Source organism: Corvus cornix, chromosome 11 (assembly GCF_000738735.6).
Source record: "Corvus cornix cornix isolate S_Up_H32 chromosome 11, ASM73873v5, whole genome shotgun sequence".
NCBI lineage: Eukaryota > Metazoa > Chordata > Aves > Passeriformes > Corvidae > Corvus > Corvus cornix.
The window spans coordinates 6,656,524-6,670,848 of NC_046341.1; the positions used below are offsets into that span (position 1 = coordinate 6,656,524).

At 52.7% G+C, this 14,325-nt stretch overlaps 1 protein-coding gene across 3 annotated transcripts in view; it reads left to right on the top strand.

Annotated features, from left to right (window-relative positions):
- The first annotated feature begins 571 nt into the window (after window positions 1–571).
- CPNE2 (copine 2) overlaps window positions 572–14,325 on the top strand; it is a 44,855-nt gene continuing 31,101 nt past the window's right edge. Inside the window, exons 1-2 of one of the 3 annotated variants that reach the window (XM_039558423.1) lie at window positions 572–666; window positions 11,609–11,805. In XM_039558423.1, the coding sequence (XP_039414357.1) occupies window positions 11,638–11,805 (168 nt within the window). In that variant the 5' untranslated portion in view covers window positions 572–666; window positions 11,609–11,637. Of the gene's footprint in view, window positions 667–1,563; window positions 1,717–5,859; window positions 5,999–11,608; window positions 11,806–14,325 lie in introns of those variants that run through there. The other 2 variants (XM_010403458.3, XM_010403459.3) reach the window with 2 other exon arrangements.

The following is a 14,325-nucleotide window of genomic DNA, read 5'->3' on the forward strand; positions in this document are numbered from 1 at the left end:
ACGTTGGGGTCAAACCCCAGTGGTACCAGCCTCGAAGGGACCACACGCAGCTCCTTGGGGTGAGTAGGGTGATGGGTCAGTGTGACAGTGGCCAGCCCTGTGGCTTGGGTTCCCCTTCACGTCTGGGGTGTGCATTTGGGCCTGCTTGTTTTCCTTCTTTAACCAGCTTTTCCCCATGGGAAGTGGAATTGGGGGGACACGGTCCAGGCCTGAATGATTTTGGCACTGGGAAGCACCCACATTAGCTGGGCAGGGAGAACCCTGCTTACACCCAAACAGCACAAAACCCAATGGTTTTGCTTAAAAGTGATGGGTGTTGATCCAACAAAAGTTGTTTTCCTTGGATCTGAGTGCATAACACGGACAATAATTTTCTATATGTATTTTTTAGGCTGTTTTTAAGCTTTTTGCTTTTTTCTTTTTTTCCCCGAAGCAGCCAGCGAAGAAGTTTTGGGGTGGATCTCTTTCTCTTTTTTTTAAATCCGAAACGGATGATGCTCGTTCCGGGAGGGGGGAGCCCGAGCACGGCCGCGCCCGCCGCCCGCCCCTCGCCATCAGCGTACGGGGCGGGTGGGCGGTGATGGCGAGGGGCGGGCGCGGCCGTGGGGAGGTTCTGAGCCCGCAGCCCCGCGGGAGCTGCTCGGCTCGGCCCGGCCCGGCCCGGCGGTGAGTACCGGCAGCCCCCGAGGATGGCCCGGGGATAACGGAGCGGGGCGAGGAGCGGGGCTGCCCGGCGGGATCGTCTCGCGTGGGTCGGGCGGGTGGTGAGATACCGGGTGGGAGGGTGGGAGGGTGTTGCTGGCCGGGACAGCGTAACACCGGTGTCAGCCGCTGGATGGGGACTGCAGGGCAGTGTCCCGCAGGGCTCGTCCCGAGGTGTGTGGTGGCGCTTCTGCCCTCTATCCGTTTGGACAGATCCTCCGTCCTCCCAGACAGACCCTTCGTCTGCTGGGACAGACCCTCCATCCTCGACCCTTCATCTCCAGGGACAGATCCTCCATCCCCGAGACAGACCTTTCATTCCTTGACCATCCCTCAGGACAGTCCCCCTGTCACGTTATGCTCTCCTTCCCCAGCCCAGGTCCCTTCATTCATACGCGGTGTGGAAGTTGTTCTGTCCCCACTCTCTGTGTGTCTGTATCCACTTCTAAAGATGTCAGCTGGGTGTGCGAGCCCCAGGCAAATGCCAGGGCCTGGTGGCTTCACTCCCCAAGCCTGGGGATATTTGTAGGGTTTTTTCCTGGCAGCTGCTGCAAGCCCCTCTCTTTATCCTCTGGCATTGAGGCACAGGGGGGATCTGGCGAGTTGGAGGCTGGAGAATCACAGAGTGGTTTCTTCAGGAGCTGTTTGCAGCCCGATGCTGCTACAGCTGGCGATGATATCCTTCATGCCATGCATTTTGGGGGGACTGGGAGGGTTTATGCTCACGGATGTGCTGCCTCTCCCTCCTCTGTGCCCAGCAAGATGCTTTGTTCTCTGAGGAAGAGGCGAGCGGGGCGTTTCGCTCAGCAGTGTGAGGGTGCTTGGGGGATGGCAGGCAGGGAGGTGTTTTCCTGTCAGCTCTGCCAGCCTGAAGACCTGATGCAATAAGTCTTTGTGTGAATAACCCTAATTTAGGCAAGTGGCTGGACTAAAGCCAGTGGGGCTGCAGGACTTGGTGGGCAAACACACCCTTTGGAGCTGGTCACCACAAGGAGGGTGGAACAGGAAATAGAGGTGAGTAGAGAGCTGAGCTTCGGTGACAGAAACATCTCCGAAGGGGCTGGGTCCGTGCTGCTGACTCCCCAGGGTGTGAGCTGCTTTGTAGAAAGGAACTGGGAGGATCCTCATGAGCCTCGAGGACCAGGTTTGAACCTGCTGGCAGTACACCTGAACCTTGCGGAAAAGCTGGAGTTGCAAGCACAGCCCAGGTGTGCTCAGTTCTGATCCTACTCCCCTGTCACCTGCATCAGTGTCCTCGAGCCAGCCCAGGTACTGGGGCCTGTGATGCCACTGTGCTTTTCTGCAGTCATAAAATTATTTCTTATCAGCCAGAAATAGCCTTCCACTGAAGCCCGTTGGGGGCAGGGAATGGAGAGATGGGAGGAGGAAGGCTGGGAACAAAAGCTCGGGACATGTGGAAAGGAGCTGTTTTGAAGAATGCAGTCAGTGGAGGATGTTTTCCTGTAGTTGCCTTAGGGAAATGCTGCATTTGCTTTGGTTACAGCTGTCCGATAGCCTGGGACATACGTTTTCTGGTGATGTGTGTTTTTCTTTCCCTGTTGTTGCTGCTGGAGCATCCTGACTGGGATAATGTGGAGGGAAGGAGCGAGAGCATCTAGTGAGGCTTCCAAGTGTCCCCAAAATTTCATCTTCTTGTGGTGTAGGCAGCCCCTAGCACCTGACTTGAGTAGACACGCAGTCCTGGAGCTGCTCTCTAAGAGCCAACATGGTCCCCAACCCCCTGGGGACAGAGTTTCCCAGCAGCCTGCCTCCACTGGCACTGTTGGCATGTGCCCCATTGTTCCCAGGACCTGCTTGGTCAGGAACACAGTTTGCATCTCTTGGAGGGGCTGCAGGCACTGCCCTGTAGCAGTGTGAGGGTGGGCAGGGTTGTCCGACTGCTGTGGCGTTTCTCTCTCCCTGCTGCCCCTTGAGCTCTCCAGCTAAAGGGAACTGAGATCCTGCGGAGCAGCGGGTTGTCCTTGGGACATCCTTGCTCCTGGGGTCTGTGCTGCAAACAGCAAGGGACTTCATGCTGGTTGCTGACAAGCTGGTGCAGTTTGTGAAGCCATTGCTTGTCGGGGTTAGACAACTCCAGTGCATGGCCAGTGTGTGCTGTAGGAGGGGGCCCGGGCCCCAGGAACTGGGGATTCCAGTGTGGAAAATCCTCAGCTGCTGGAGCTGAGCTGTGGATGAAGATGCTCTTTGCACTGGGGGGATATATCAGCTGCACAGCCCTCAGCAGTCCTCGATTCTGCTCCTCTTCCAGCAATCCCCCTCCCTCACCCCAAAACAGCAGGATTTTGTGGTGCTGGAGCAGCTGCTAGCTACCCCGTGATTTACCAGTCTGCCCAGTTGTGTACTGGAATTGCATCAGCTTTGTTTGCCTTTTAGCAGTCTCAGTGTGGTGTGTAAAGAGTCTGGGAGGAATAACTTCTCCTGCTCCTCTTACACTTGGTGGAAAGAGTTTCCCACTGACTTCAGTGGAAACCTCTGCCCGGGGGGAGCTGGCCGGAGCCGCTCGCACCACTGTAAATCAGGGCTTGTTCTCCGGGAGTCGTCGGTGTGCTGGGAACATAATTCCAGGTTAATTGATGAAAAGCAATGCTTGCAGCCTCCTGTCTGGGCTCAGAGCTGCCAGGTCTCATAAGGAACTCTTTATGTGAGAACCTTGGCTGGTGTTCAGAGGCAGGGTGGGGGGATAGAAGGAAAGGTGAATTTTCTGGTGTGGTGGAGTAGCCTGGCATTTGAAATAATGCTCCTGGTGGGATGTAAAACCCACAAAACAGTGAGGGGAAAAAAAAAAAGAATTGAACATTTCCCCACCTTTTCAGCCCCTGAAATCTTACAGTTTGTCTTTTAAACCTCCATAAAGTATTTGTTGAGGGACCTGAGTCATTTCTTTTTTTGCTGCTTTGGCTCAGTTTCCTGGCTGCTGGCTTTGCAAGGTTACTTGTTAGGATCATGGGAGCAGGGGAAAAATTAATTCCTAGGAACTCAGGTGAGTTTGGAGATCATAACATTGTTAAAATGCCAGAAAAACAAGTGAGTGTGAAATTCAGCAAGAAGGGCTCCAGTTTTATTTGTCTGCTGCTTTTGCTAAGGCCTTGTGTTTGCGAGCTGTCATATTTTCTGCCTGTAGCCAGCAGGAAAAATCTTGTGTCTAAAATAGTCGCCTTCACCCCAGCCCTGGATTTTCCATCATCACGTGATCCCAGAAGCTGAGGATTTAGGAAGAAACATCAGCTGTCGTGAGGCTGATTTTAAAAATGAGACAAGCTGGGAACACAAGTTTTGCTGTTAAACAAGTCCAGTGCTGTGCAACCATTTAAACCCAGTCTGATATTCCCTCAAGCAGTGTCTAAAGCTGTTGAGAAGGGGTTGAGAATTAGTCAGACGTCATTCTCATAAACCACAGCATTTTTGTGTCGCTGGCACACAATTCTGTCTCAGGGTGAAGCTTCACACATCAAGTGGCAGCATCTCTCTGCTGCAAAGCAGGCCAAAAAAATTAAAATTCTGTGGGAAAATGTTGGATGTTAGTGACGAAAATCTCGTCTGTGAAGGGGAACGGATGGGGGGCTCTGGGTGGTGGGATGGAAGGGAAAGGGGAAGGTGGCTCCAGCCATGGGGACATCAGTGCTCTGCATGACTTGGTGTTGGTGTCCCAGTGCAAATGAGTGTTGCACATAAGTACCCATGAATTAATATTTATCTTATCAGCTTATCTGAAGCTCTGGCTGCTTTAGGGATGACATGGTGCATGGGATGGAGGGACCTGCACAGCTGCCTGCTACTGGGGCTGTTCTGGCTGGCATGAGGTTAGGCTGACGTGCAGTGAGGTCCAAAAGCAGTTAAGGATATTTCTGATCACATAAATGATGATTTTTTCCTTCCCCTCTCACATGTGATAGATGGTGTTGGCTGGGAACAGGAATCCAATTAAGATTCAGAAAGCCAGCATTTTTGTTTTCAATAGCATAGAAAAGTGGTTAATAAGTTAAACAGCCTGTTGTATACACCGTGCATAGTTAGTATGTGGGAGGTTCCCTGTGCACCTGTGAGGGAGCCCTGCTGGCTGTGTGTCCTCTGCAGCCCAGCCACCCTCCCCACAGCCCTGATCCTTCACATTCCATGGGGCCTGCCTTTAATTAAGTCCACTTTTCCCTCCAAATCCAGTTGTGAAACAGATCTATCCCCTCTCCTTGTGACAGCATGCCCAGTTTCATCTGGCTGCTGTAGATGGGGCAGGGAATTTTTAATACTGGAAGTTAAAATATGCCCCAAATCCTGAGAGTGCTCTGTCCCCCCTCCCTGCATCTCCTGGTTTGCTTGTTTGTCCCACCCGGTGCACGTGTCTGACAAGAGCATCGCTGCCCTGGGGAGGTAGGAGATTTGTGTTTGGCGTTTCCCTCTTTGGGACAGAGGCTCCCACGGGTGTTGCCTGTGGCTGCTCCCGCAGGACTGAGCTTCCCACTCACCTGCAGAACGGGCAGCGTCCACTTCTGCCTGGGAACGCAGTGGGTGCAGAGCCCGCACACGAACCTTTTCCTTGGGTCTGCCTTGTAGGGCCGTTGTATGCAGGGTTTGATGTGATCGCCACGATTCACAGCGACATCACGATGTTTTCTGCCCTGAATCACAGATTTCCCTAAACTGAGCCCCAGAGGAAACTCGTAGTCAAGCGAGAACGTGCAATCCTTCTCTGCGCATCTAAGCCAAATGCGTGCGTGCCAGTGGAGACGGGAACGGGGTCGCTCTGTGCGGCTCGGCCCTCGCTGTGTGTCCTGAACGGAGGGGGCTGCTACGCTCTCACCTCGCCCTGCTCCTTATTTCCCCTTTCTGCTGTGTGAGCAGCACGCCTGGCAGGCACACATGGGTCTGGTGCATGGTGCGGGACGGCAGCAAGGCTGGGTTCTGCCTCCCGCACAGGCACCCCGGTGCAGTTGGCTGGTAGCAGCCGTCAGAGCCCCTCTGTTTTCTCTCCGGTTTTGAGGAAGGACTTTTTCCTGTGTTTTTGTTGGGGTTTTTTTCCCCACGTTGTGGTTTTCTGAGCACACTCCCTGAACGCGCCCAGCCCCTGCAGCTGCTCCCGGCCCGTGTCACCAATGGTGCTGCCTCCGTGCCCGCGTCACCGCGGGGTGTGCAGGAGCGGGTTTTGCTTTCGTTTGCCAGCCCGGAGCCCTGGGCCCTGTGACGACGGCTGAGGATTGCAGAAACACCCTGAGAGCTCAGTGGCTCCGCTCTCTTCGGAGCACTTGTGTCTCCTGCTCTTGGGACTCGTGATTTCTCGCCGGTAAGTGGGTTTAGATACTCTGGGGGACATCTTCAGACTTCATCTGTAGAGGGTTGGAGAACAAATTTGATCTTTGCTCCCCGGTGACAGGGCAGGCTCTGCCCGAAGCTGCCTCCATGCTGGCAGCACATAAAGGTGTTCGGTGTTCCTCTCACATCCCTGGCTTGCTGAGATTTCTGCTTTTGGTGTCTCTGTGGGTGTGTGCCCCTCTGAGGACCTGGGTCCATCCTCTGGTCCTGGAGCAGTGGCCAGGCAGCGGCCATGCCCCTGCTGCTGCAGAGAGACCGTCTTTCACCCCACAGGGATGCTGGCACAGGGGCTTTTGCCTTTCCCGGTGCCCTCCAGCAGCTCACCTGAGCTACAGGATGGCTGCTCGGGACAGAGCAGTCCCAGGTCCTTCCAGTTCCTGCTCAGATGGGAAAGCAGTCAGGGTGGCAAGTTTGATTGTCACAGGGGGACCCTTAGAATCATCATCAAGGCTGTGAGGTGGCTGTGAGGGGAGCAGGGATGCAGGGCAGGGGGGAGACTGTGTGGAGGAGTCACTCCTACCCTGCGGACCCTTCAGTGTGAGCCAGGCTCTTCGGTAATGCCACTGCCTCCTGGAGTCCAGCAGCTGCTGTGCCATGCGTGGGGATGGCAGAGAGGCTGCTGGAGTTGGTGGATTCATGCTTGACATCAGCAGTGGCTGTCTCAGCTCTGTATTGGGTACGGGAAAGTGCTTTGTAGTTGCTTTTCAGGTGATGATAATTTCAAAATGAGACGAGCCACTTTGGGGGCACTCCAGCTCAGGTGCCACAGGGTTTGCCTTGGAGTTTTCTTGCGATTTGTGACTCCCAGGGCACCTTGAGTGACTTCTCAGAGCTCTGCTGATCATCACCCCCTGGAGAAGCTTTGCTGGGTGCTGCCCATGTGCCAGTTGGTGCAGACACTTGGAGTTTCAGCAAGATGGGCACTGCCCTCACTGGCACCAAACCTGCAAAGGTGGGTGAGAGCTTTTCTGGGGACAGCAGCAGTCTTGAGAGGAGTTGGCCCTGTCGGTGGAGACAGCCCAAGCATGACATGGAGAAGCAGCCGCTGTCACACCAGTGGCCACTAGCCCTTGAGAGGGATTTTTGCAGCGCTGGTGTAAAAAGCCCAGCTGTTGGCACAAGCAGCATTGTCTATTGTAGCCCATTAGGGACAGGTTCCATCAGGAAGGGTTCATTAGAGAAATCACTTAATTAGGTTGTCCTGAAACACTTTGTCCTTCTGTATCAGGTGCCAGAGTGTCTCAGTACAGTCCCCTTGGCTTCCAGCAGGCAGGACTGTGGGTCTTGTGCATCAGGCTGGAAACAAGAGCCCTGCCTGGGCATCTCCCTCTGCCAGGTTTACCCCAAATCTCTGTGAATTTGGGAGCGTTTGAGTTCAGTCCCAGCTGTGCTGCCTATGCTGGGATGCTCAGAGGCAGTTTTCAGCCTTTCCCTGCCTCGTGGGAGAGATAGGGATTCTCTGATGGTAGCAGGTACCCAAGGAACATCTACAGGGATGTACCAAGCATCCCCTTTCTGCCTCCCAGCCTGCTCACCTGGGGCAGAGGCACTTGCTGGGGTACCGGCAGCAAGGTGCTGTGTACATGACTAATTGCAGGTGTGTGCAGAAGGTAATGAGGCTGCTAAAAGAACCAGGTGCAAGCTGTGAATCCACTGAGTTGCCCGGGTGGGACTGAGAGACAAACATTTTTGCTTTGCAGAAGGATTCTGGAGATTACTCTGTTTGTTGGCAGGAGAGAGCAAAGTGGCCACTGTGAGTTGCAGTGGTGCAGTGGTGTGAGGCGCTGCCTCAGGCTTCCACTGCAGTTCATCCTGACTTTTCCTGGCATCTCCAGCTCCATATGTCCTGTGTTTCAGCTTTTCTTCTGCTCTGGGCAATGAGCTTCTGTATCCTCACACTCCTCTCCTGCTTCAGTCTTCTGACAACCTGTTTTCACCTGCTCCTAGTCCTCCCTCGGTACCGCTGCTCTGCCTCTGTGTCTCCCCTGCCTGTGAGCTCAGATATGTGATTTATAACAACCCCAATTTACCTGTTCCATACTCCTCTCTCATTTTCACGTTCCTGAAAGGAATTTTGCTTCCACAATTGCAGTAGGCTGTAGTGGGACAGCCTTAGTGGGGAAACAGTCACAGGTGACTTTTGTGGGCTATTACAGAAGCCATGGATCATGCCAAAGAAGGAACTCCTGATCCCTGGGACAGACACAGCAGGATCTTGCATGGTATCACTGCTGGGTGTCGGTACTTCCGGGGCTGTTTCAAATATGCCTGGAATTGGCTATGAAAAGAAATGATTTCTTTCATGAGAGAAGACCACTGAATTTAGGGCACTATTAAGATTTTAAAAAAACCCAAAATGTTTCACATAAAGCACAGCTTTATTTTTTCCCCTCTGTTTTTTCTTGTTTATGCTTAAAACAGAGCTTTAGCATGACCCAAGGAACTGCTGCTCATGAGGCTGCTCTTCTGCAGAGGGAAAGGGGACCTCTTCAGTCACAAGTCAATTTGCAAAACAGATATCTCCTTCCCCTCCTTCCCTTTTGGATAAGAGAGGAAGTAAAGGTCCGAGGTTTTTCTGCTGACCTTTTTTACACTTTGTAAAAGTGCTTTGGCAATCTGCTGTAGTGCTGGGGTACCATGGGATGAGACTCTGCTCTGGGACTGCTAGATGTTCTTAGGGTTCTTAGGTTCCTCAGGGTAGCCCCAGGGCTTGTGTGCACCCCCAGCCAGCAAAACCCTGCTCTGTGGGATGTTGTGGACATGGAACAGCTTGGAAATGACCAAGCCATGGAGGAAAAAGTACTTGAAAGTTATAAACACAAAGATGTTCTGTTCAGAAGGTCCTGGAAACTGGAGCCCAAACAGGCTTTGGTGACTTTGTCCCTCCATTCTGGTCCTGCTCTTGTGACACCTCTTGATAGCAGGGGTGACCATGGGGCAGTCAAACCTTCAGGTGTGTCCCTGAGACCTCTCATTGGTAACCTGGCCGTGTTTTGGTGGGTGAGCACGTGTCTGGGTGCTCGGCACGGAGCCGGCAGCTGGGATAGTACATCAGGAGAATATTTGGCTGCAGACGCTGAGCAAGTCACAGGACTTTGTTAAGGGCAGTGACTGTGGGGAGAGGAGAACAAAAATGGGAGGAGAGACTGGAATACAGATGATGGCGTGCTGACTCTTTTGGTGCCAGCTCAAATACCCCCTGAATTTAAAGCTTTTGTGGGGTGTTAGAATGGTGCTGGCTCGCTCATGGTACCTCAGATGTGAGGCCTCTGAGCTGGGGGGATCCGTGGCTGCTGCTGAGGCAGCAAGGGCTGAACCCACACGTGGCCCTGTGGAAGGTGCTGGATCCATGCAGGTGCAGCAAGAGGATGGTGCTGGATCTGTGCCAGTGCAGTGGCAGGAGAGGTGGCTTTCCAGTGTTTGCTCTGGCTGGTGCTGGCCATCTCCTCATCCCAGTGCCTGTCATGACCGTGCGCACCCTGGGGAGCCGGACAGTCTGAGCTCAGGGGCTGGAGCATGGGTGACGTGCTGTACACCAAGAGGATGTTTTGGTGTCTGCCAGCCCTGGGAAAAAAGGTTTTTCCACTGAGTCACATGCTGCCTCTGCTTTTTATGAGACAGCACTGAGATCTGGGGGAAGGGGAGATGGAAAAACCCAGCCCAGATCTCCCTGCTCGGGCAGGACCAGGCCCATGCCAGCACAGCTGCCCCGTGTTTGCTTTTCAGAGGGAGCAGCAGACAGACAGCAGCATAAATAGAACAGGCTTGGCTATTTTAAGACATTGATTACATGATCTGTGCATTAAAGAAAAATAATTAAGTAAAATCTTCACTTCAGCTGCAGCTGGCAACATGGGCTTGGGTAGAGCAGAGGCAGGGACAGGCACCTTGGAGTTGGTCCCCCAGCCACAGTGGATGAGCCATGAGGACTTTTACTTCTCCATGTGTTCCTCCTTGATGCTGTGGTACATGGAAGGTTGTCCCCATGTGCCACCGTTTTGGTGTCACACTGGCACCGTTCTGGCGTTGTGCTGCTGTGCGCAGGGAGTGATGGCACGAGACAGGCTTGGGCCAGGCAAGGGGGAGCCACACTTGGGAAAGGGACTGTTTTGGTGATGTACAGGAGTGTGTGCAGCCAGGGATGGGGATTTCTTTCTTCTGGAGAAGTTTCTGGGTTCTTAGGGAACTGGGATGTTTGTACCACTCTTTCCCCGAGCAGCGGGCTGGGATGAAGAGCTTGTGTTTACTGGTGGGGGTTAAAACCAGGCTTGTTTCTGGTGACTTAGTGCCAAGCAGAGATCTTGGCAGGCAGGAGAGGAGGGCTCCATGCCTTGGAAGCTGGAGCTGTTTTCTGCTCAGAATTCATTGCAGCAGGGCTGAGCACTCAGGAGAGCCGGTGGTGAGCCCGGAGCTCCCTCTCCCACAGCCCTGCTAGGATCACCCTATCCCTGCCCTCCGTCCCCATTCCAGCTTGGAGGCTGAGCTGCAAGGGAAAAGGGCAGCAGCCGAGCTCCCGGCAGCACAAGGGCTTGTAAATACTCATACCCAGGCAAAACAAATAGATAATATTAATTGGGGTTTCAATGCCAAACAGAAGCAGATGGTTTATCAAGGTGGAAGAAGACAATGTTCGGGGCTTTCAGATAAAGTGGATGAGCCAGGAGCCACTCTTCAAAAAGAAGACGAAAGGTATTAAAGCAGCTGCTGAGAAGAGCTCACTCTCCACTAGCAACCACAGCCACAAAGGCTTGTTAGTATAAATTCATCTGAAAATGCTTTTTCTTCTCTTTTTTCTCCCCTTTCTTCTCCATGGAACACCACTGGTAGTTTGTGACAAGTAAGATGTACATCAGAAGTCAAGACTGTCCTGCAGGATGGGGTTTTGCACTAATAATGGTATAAAATGCATTTATCTCTGCAAAATGGCTTTGGTAGCAGACTTTTGATAAGATTTTAAATGGATTTTTAGTTAGGGCCCTGTAAATCGTGCTGCAGGTCATGCAGTGGTTGTCACATTTGCCTTAAGCTTCTCGTCACTTTTTAACTGCTGCCAGAGCCACAGTTGTCTGCTGGCCTGGGAAGCAGAGTGGAGATGAGGCTGATCGAGGGTTGGAGCTGCCCTGCAGCACACTCACCCTCACAGTCTCACCCCCTTCCCTATGATGATTTGCAGGGCAGAGCTCAAGTTTGCCCCTTGTAGCTTAGGTTCGTGGTCTGTTGCTTGGGGACAGCCAGACAGTAATCAGGTTTGTGCTGAAGGATGCTGTGAAAATGTGAATCCTCACCACAAACAAAAGCCCAGCGTGCTGGAAGAAGAGGTTGGGGAGTCCCCTTTCCCTTGAGGGGATAAGCAGAAGATGTTACCTTTCCTTGAAAATCTGTTATTTATGGAACAAACTCACAGCAGGTCGTGGGTACTCCGCTGGGAGATGGAGCCAGGAAAGCCTCATGGCTTAGATCACGTGTATAACTTAGAGCAAGAGGCTCTGCCTGTGGCCACTCTGTGGCCAGCTCAGCAGTGCTGACAGATTGTTTGCTGCCTCCCAGCACTGAGGTTTGTCCCTGTCCTCCTGTCCCACAGACTGCCTGGAGCTGCTGCCACCGGGGCCCATGGCGTACACCATGACTCCCACGACAGCGGGGCCCATTGGCTCCCAGTACTGCGTCTGCAAAGTCGAGTTGTCCATCTGCGGCCAAAACCTTCTGGACAGGGATGTCACTTCCAAATCCGACCCCTTCTGTGTCCTCTTCATGGAAGTCAATGGGAAGTGGGTGGAGGTAAGTCCTGATGTTGTGTGGATTTACTCCTCCTGTGGTTTGCTTGTGCTGTGTCCTTCTCTCTGTGCTCGTTCCTTCCTGAGCAGAAGTGGAAGCTTTTCTGGTGCTCCTGAGGCTGTGTGTGGCACCACTGTGTAAATTCTTCTGTGTCACAGCTGGTTTTTCCCCATCAGTGCTTTCTGCTTTGTGCTGGGTAAATTTTACTGCAAATTCTTTTATACCTGCAGCTGGTAGTTGGTCTGGGAGGGAACAGGGTAGGCAGAGTATGGATGTGTGATGGAGACAGGCACCCACGTTGGGTGCAGCAGAAAATGAGCATAAATGGGCTCTAAGTTACGCATGTGATTTAAAATCATGTAAACCAAACAAAAATTTTCCCAGTTCCAGGGAAATTAGGTGGTCTCATTTTTTCAGGTACTTGGCCAAGGAGCCAGTGAATCACCAGCACCACCTCAAGTGTCCAGCAGCTGATCTCACATTCAGGGGAAAACCTCACCTTGCCATGGTCTGCAATTAACTTTTTTCAACAGCCTGGATGAGACTAATGAGCTTTTCAACCTTGATAGGTGTCATCTCTGACCTAATTCTGCTTTTCAGGAATTTCTATTTCTGTCAGTAATGTCTCAGTCCAGCAGTTTTGATCCTGAAGCTTCCTTTGCAATACAAACATGTGGTGCTTTTAGGTTTTTTTTTTTTCTTTTCCTCTGCTATTTTTAGCTTATTTTTAATTGGCATGGTAGGCACTGGATGTGAACCTTGGGTGGCAGCTTGCTCAAGTGCTCTGCTGCCATGGTGTCAGCAGAGGTGGAATGGGCTGGCAAGGGGTGTTGGTGTGAACTGGCTCTGGTCAGTAGCACCTCAGGGACACCGTTGGGATCGAGATCCCCCAGCATTCCCACGTGGCAGGGGTGGTGTGTGGGTTTGGGTCGTGGCTGGGTGCCGGGCAGGGTCAGGAGAGGTGGGATTGCCCTTGCAAGCCTCGCTGAATGGGATGTTTGATGGACTTTTGGCAACTCATGCTATGTGGTTCAGAGCTACTCCATTGCTCTGCGTGGATTTTGGCCACACAGACATGGCCCTTGCCCTAAGATGAACCTCTCCTGTCTGAAAGTTACGGCCTTAATAACACAGCTGAAGTGTAGGGGATGGATGAGGACAGAATAAGTTCATTGGTGTGAACCCATCCCACCCCACTGCCCCTTGGTCCTCCACACCAGATTAGGGACATGTCCCAAGCTTTGGACCTGGTTTGGATTGTGGGTCTCCTCCTTTGGCACCAGCCCTGGTGCTGGTTCTGAGCTGGATGGTGGAGCTGTGGCACCAGCTGATGCCAGCAGGAAGATTTCTGCTCGCTGTTCTTTCTAGCTGTCACATTTGTTCCCAAATACAATTATTTGTCTCTCTGAGCTTAATAGGAATTAAAAAATCTCTGTGAATCAGCCTTGGAGGGGTGGGGGAGGGGGGAGGGAGGGACAATAAACCACAGGCTGGGAAGTGAAGATGGTTGATGTGTAAATGTGCTGCCCGGTAATGTCATCTCGCAGAAGCCATGAAAGAGTTGACCTGTGGCACCAGGAACAGGGACATGGGACACATGACTCAGCCCTGTAGCTGCCTTTGTGCCCCTGAGTCATCCAGGCTGTCCTGCACCTTCAGCATGAACTTCCCCTGACACTTCAGACACCATCTCCCTGTGTTGGAGCATGAGGCACCTCCATGTGCTGGGGATGCTTGAAGGTCTCCAGCCAGCCTCTGTTTGAACACTGGAAGACTCTCCAGCTGCATTCACTGAACACAAGGGCAATTGCTGGAGATGATTTCCCGGTTTTGTGCTTGATTTGCAGAATCATGGAATCGTGGAGTGGTTTCTGTTGGAAGGGACCTTAAAGATCACCTCGTTCCTACCCCCCCGCCATGGCCCTTGCTTGAAGCCACATCCAACCTGGCCTTGAACACTTCCAGGGATGGGGCAGCCACAGCTTCTCTGGACAGCCTGTGCCAGGGCCTCACCACCCTCACAGGGAAGAATTTCTTCCAAATATCTAACCTAACCCTGCCCTCTGTCAGTGTGAAGCCATTCCCCCTTGCCCTGTCACTCCATGCCCTTGTCCAAAGTCCCTCTCCAGCTCTCTTCTAGCCCTTTCAGGTATTCTAAGGTCTCCCCTGAGCCTTCTGTCGTCCAGGCTGAACAATCCCAAGGCTCTCAGCCTTTTCTCACAGGAGAGGCACTCCATCCCTCTAATTGTCTTTGTGGCCCTTTGAGGCTCTTATCCAAACAGATTTCTTTAATTAGCCTGGCTGCCTCTTAAAAACCCTTGTGCTTTTCTGCTTTTGTGTGGCGAAGGCACCTCTGTTCTTTGCAGGGACTGAAGATCCATAAGCACTGAGGTGGAGGGGATGGCAGGAGCTGATGGCAGGTGAGGGATGGTGTGTGAAGAGGCCTCGTCTGTGATGGTCACCAGCAAGGTGACTTGTGCTCACCAAACCAAAGATCAAACCTTGTGCAGCTGTCAACTGGGG